We start from the raw sequence: 3,665 nt of genomic DNA, 5'->3' as shown, positions 1-3,665 counted from the left end.
ATTTGTTAACTTTTTGGGTTCTGCACATTTTATTTTGTTGCCTGATTGGCTGCTATGAAGACATGGGAGAGTCATTTAAAAGCTGAGGATTCATTTTCAAGAAATACATAAACTTTACTCGTTTCTGGCCAGTTCGTGTTTTTGTTTATTTGTCTATCCTTTTACTGTGAAACAGTACGGTGGAACCTATGATATTTGTGCAATAATATGCAGAAATTTAGGAATCTGTCTAGTTGTAAGTTTATTTGCTTTCGTTGTGTGATTTTAGTTCATGCAAGTGCGGCAAATTACTGCTAAGCAGAGGAAAAGGAAGTTGAAGAGCAGGAAACCGATGACTCCAGTCATTTCCAAAGTCAAGAAATATAAAATCAAGGGTTATTCGTATGTACATGACTTTAAAGATACACATCCATTTACACATATATATGTATTTCATAATGCATAAATGACACGTGCTAATATGTTTCTGTTTCGAATTGCATTGATCAGGTCTTTTAAGGGCAGATTTAGGGTAATGAACGATGGACAGATTCGTAGGTGGAAGGAGGGGAAACGACACAATGCACATTTAAAGGTCTGGCAACATTTTTTGTTTTAAAAATTGAGTAGTAAAGATTATAAATTAAAGTAAGATGTTTGAATTTGTGTCATTGGTACTTCTAAAAGTAATTCCTAATATTTTCAATTTGTTGCTTGGGACATTAATGCTAGTGTTTTCGTTTTTATTTGTTTTCTACATTCCTGCATTTGTTGCCTAAGCTGCCCTAGATATGAAGGTTCCTTAAATANTGCTAGTGTTTTCGTTTTTATTTGTTTTCTACATTCCTGCATTTGTTGCCTAAGCTGCCCTAGATATGAAGGTTCCTTAAATAGGTCAATATTTGGAAAAAGTTGCAATACTGATGATGGTTTTTATCACAGCTCGGGGAACTGAAGGCCTGAGGCTGTTTAGTGACAGAGGCCAATGCTTATGGCCAAAGCTGAGTTGTGATATAATATAAAGAATAACTGATACCATCGTTCTACAAAATGACATTCTTCCACTGACTTAATCATTATGATTTATGAACTACGTTCAGACTGCCCCTTTTCTTTCCCTTTCAAAAAGAACATATTAATGATCCTAATGGAGTAGAGCTATACATCTATCATATATGTATACCTATTAAATTGGTTTGCAAGATGTAGTGATAAGGTTTAGTCATGTGGTGAAATTTATATATATTAACTTTTGCAAAACGAAGGAAATATAAAATATATTAATAGTTTTCATCCATATTTACATTGTGAAAACAGACTAACAGAACATATTATAGGCCAACAAAGAACTCCAATAGCATATATTCATGTTCACTAAGCTTGGAGATCCTTAGGAGTTTTACAACGACAAACTGCCAAACTTTTTGAAGCCTGTGGCTCGCAAGGCTGACCTATTTAAGAATAAATAAGCTAATGACTCAATAAGCAATGGTTTGCATGAATGCACAATGAAGACGAACATGATTTCTACTGTACATCCTACAACGTTAAAAAAAGGCATCTCATCATTGTAAACAATATCCTGTTCATTATATTGATCAACTTGATTGTTAATCATATTTTTCTTTTCGGCCTCCTTTACTCTTCTACTAATTATGAACTAGAATCATGAACCATCTTAGCTTTATCTTAATTGGTCCTTCTCGAGTGTATAATCAATCCTTCATCTCCGTTATCACCACAGAGCCTAATCACGCTCATGAACTCTCAATTACGGTGCACATGTTCTATTGCCAGTAGAGCTTCTCCCATCACACTCTATACCACAATCCATCATCATCAACTATATAGTCTCTCCAATTAACCTCCTCAACGGAGAGTTTCCCCACCACCATCTATTCATAACATGTAGTGTGCTCAAGGGCTATAGCAAAGAGTAAGAAAATTTCTCATATAATATTTTTGTAACTTAAAGCATTATTGAACTTGCTGATTGTGAATCATATAAATGCATGCACGTGTCATGAATGAACTGACATCATTGACAAACATATTATTCTTCACATAGAATGCCATACTTTGTGTATTGCAGGCTACATAATCACACTTGCTCACATATGAATACCATGTTACAATAAGGGTTCTATCATATCACATCGAAGTAATGTCTTGCATTATAGTTGAAATGCTTTCTAACATGTCTCAAATACTGATAAAAGAATGGAATAATGAATATATGAGATCTCCCTGAGCCGCATCAATGACCTGCCCATCGAACTGAGCCCCATCAGTGACATGCCCATTCCAATTGAGCAATTTCTGGGCTTCAATAAACTTATCCAAAAGACCAAACACCCTTATGTTCTCATACCCAAATTAAAGTGCTCCTATTATATTGATATGGGATGTATGTTTTGAGGGGTAAGGGGAAGTGGTTACATACTGCTTGACTGTCTAGAAAGGAAAATCCTCATTGGAGCTGCTGCATCCTTGTTGGTTGATTATTGTTAGTTTTTTTAATAATCACTTGTTATGCAAGTGACATAGTTACTGGCAACAGTTTGCCTGAGATGAAAGATAAGGATGCTAGGACATAACAGCTGAGTAGCAGAGTGGTGGAACAGTTTAAACTCAACCATTTTATTTCAAGCACAACTCTGACGATTCTCGATGTCTTTATAAGTTAGTGTTGTGATTACGTGATGACATGTTTAAATACCTTGTTGTTTATTGGTTTTGTTTGAATTTTGAATATACATACCTGTCAGCAAAATCATTAGTTATGCTGGTGGTTTACTGCATGAAATAACAGTTGATTTTTTACTTTTTGTCTCGCTTTTGCATTTATGAACTGCACAAGTCAGCAATTTGGTTTTCTTTATTGGCATAAGATTCTCTAGAAGATCCACAACATTCTTTTCTCAGTTTTATATTTTTTTTGGGTATAAATTGCTATGCAAGCTTTCTTGTATAGCTTAATACTTCCACATTCGAAATTTCAAAGCTCATTTAGCTACTGATACAAGAGTGATATTGAGCTAATCTGTTATTTATTGCAGTCAAAAAAATCTAAACGTAGACTCAGACAACCTGGTATAGTCCCTCTGGCATATGCAAAGGTGATGAAGAAACTCAACTTTTGTGGTTGAACCAAGTGCCCTCAACTGCTGCTAACATTTCTTGCTTGAAACTGGAGCATTCGGGGATCTGATTTTGTAGGATGATTGTCTTGTCAATTAATTTGACATAATTATATCTAATTGAGAGGTTATAGGCTCTTTTGCTGGATGATCCAGAATGGTGGTAGACGTTTGAATAGTGAACATTTCCCGTTTGTTAAACCATTTCTTTCACTTTCTGCTCGATGACTCTCATTTCTATAATAAGCACAGGGTCATGTATTTTTTCCTGTAACAAATGCAAGACTTAGAAATTGTTGAAGATTGTTGTTTCGTTATTCATGTTTTATTTGTTATTTTTTTTCTTTCTGTATTACTTGTGTCTCTAGTGTAGGTAAGATTAAAAATATTCAGTAGCTCAATCCGGCAGGTTGAACTTTTTCAGTGTCAGATCCATGAGCTTATTTACTAGTATACAAGTTCAAAGAAAGATAACAAAGAAGAGACAGATTAAATATGTCATATCAGTAACTTACACATTCCACTACATTAAGAGGACTATCTTGA

At 34.6% G+C, this 3,665-nt stretch overlaps 1 protein-coding gene across 1 annotated transcript; it reads left to right on the top strand.

The window, feature by feature from the left end:
- The first annotated feature begins 229 nt into the window (after positions 1-229).
- Positions 230-3,440, top strand: LOC111387926 (50S ribosomal protein L35). Its single transcript, XM_023012555.1, has 3 exons — positions 230-381; positions 490-574; positions 3,039-3,440. Exons 1-3 carry the CDS (start codon positions 272-274, stop codon positions 3,126-3,128), a joined length of 285 nt encoding a protein of 94 aa, XP_022868323.1. The 5' UTR covers positions 230-271; the 3' UTR covers positions 3,129-3,440.
- The last annotated feature ends 225 nt before the right edge of the window (positions 3,441-3,665 follow it).

This window comes from Olea europaea, unplaced genomic scaffold (genome assembly GCF_002742605.1).
Source record: "Olea europaea var. sylvestris unplaced genomic scaffold, O_europaea_v1 scaffold4377, whole genome shotgun sequence".
Classification (NCBI taxonomy): Eukaryota; Viridiplantae; Streptophyta; class Magnoliopsida; order Lamiales; family Oleaceae; genus Olea; species Olea europaea.
This window is presented reverse-complemented; position numbering and strand designations above follow the sequence as displayed.

What these genes read in the sequence shown, in the direction of transcription:
- LOC111387926 (XM_023012555.1), top strand. Translation starts at nt 272, where the DNA reads ATGCAAGTGCGGCAAATTACTGCTAAGCAGAGGAAAAGGAAGTTGAAG. An exon ending in TATAAAATCAAGGGTTATTC is followed by an intron (nt 382 to 489) that starts GTATGTACATGA and finishes TGCATTGATCAG; the next exon opens with GTCTTTTAAGGGCAGATTTA. An exon ending in GACACAATGCACATTTAAAG is followed by an intron (nt 575 to 3,038) that starts GTCTGGCAACAT and finishes TATTTATTGCAG; the next exon opens with TCAAAAAAATCTAAACGTAG.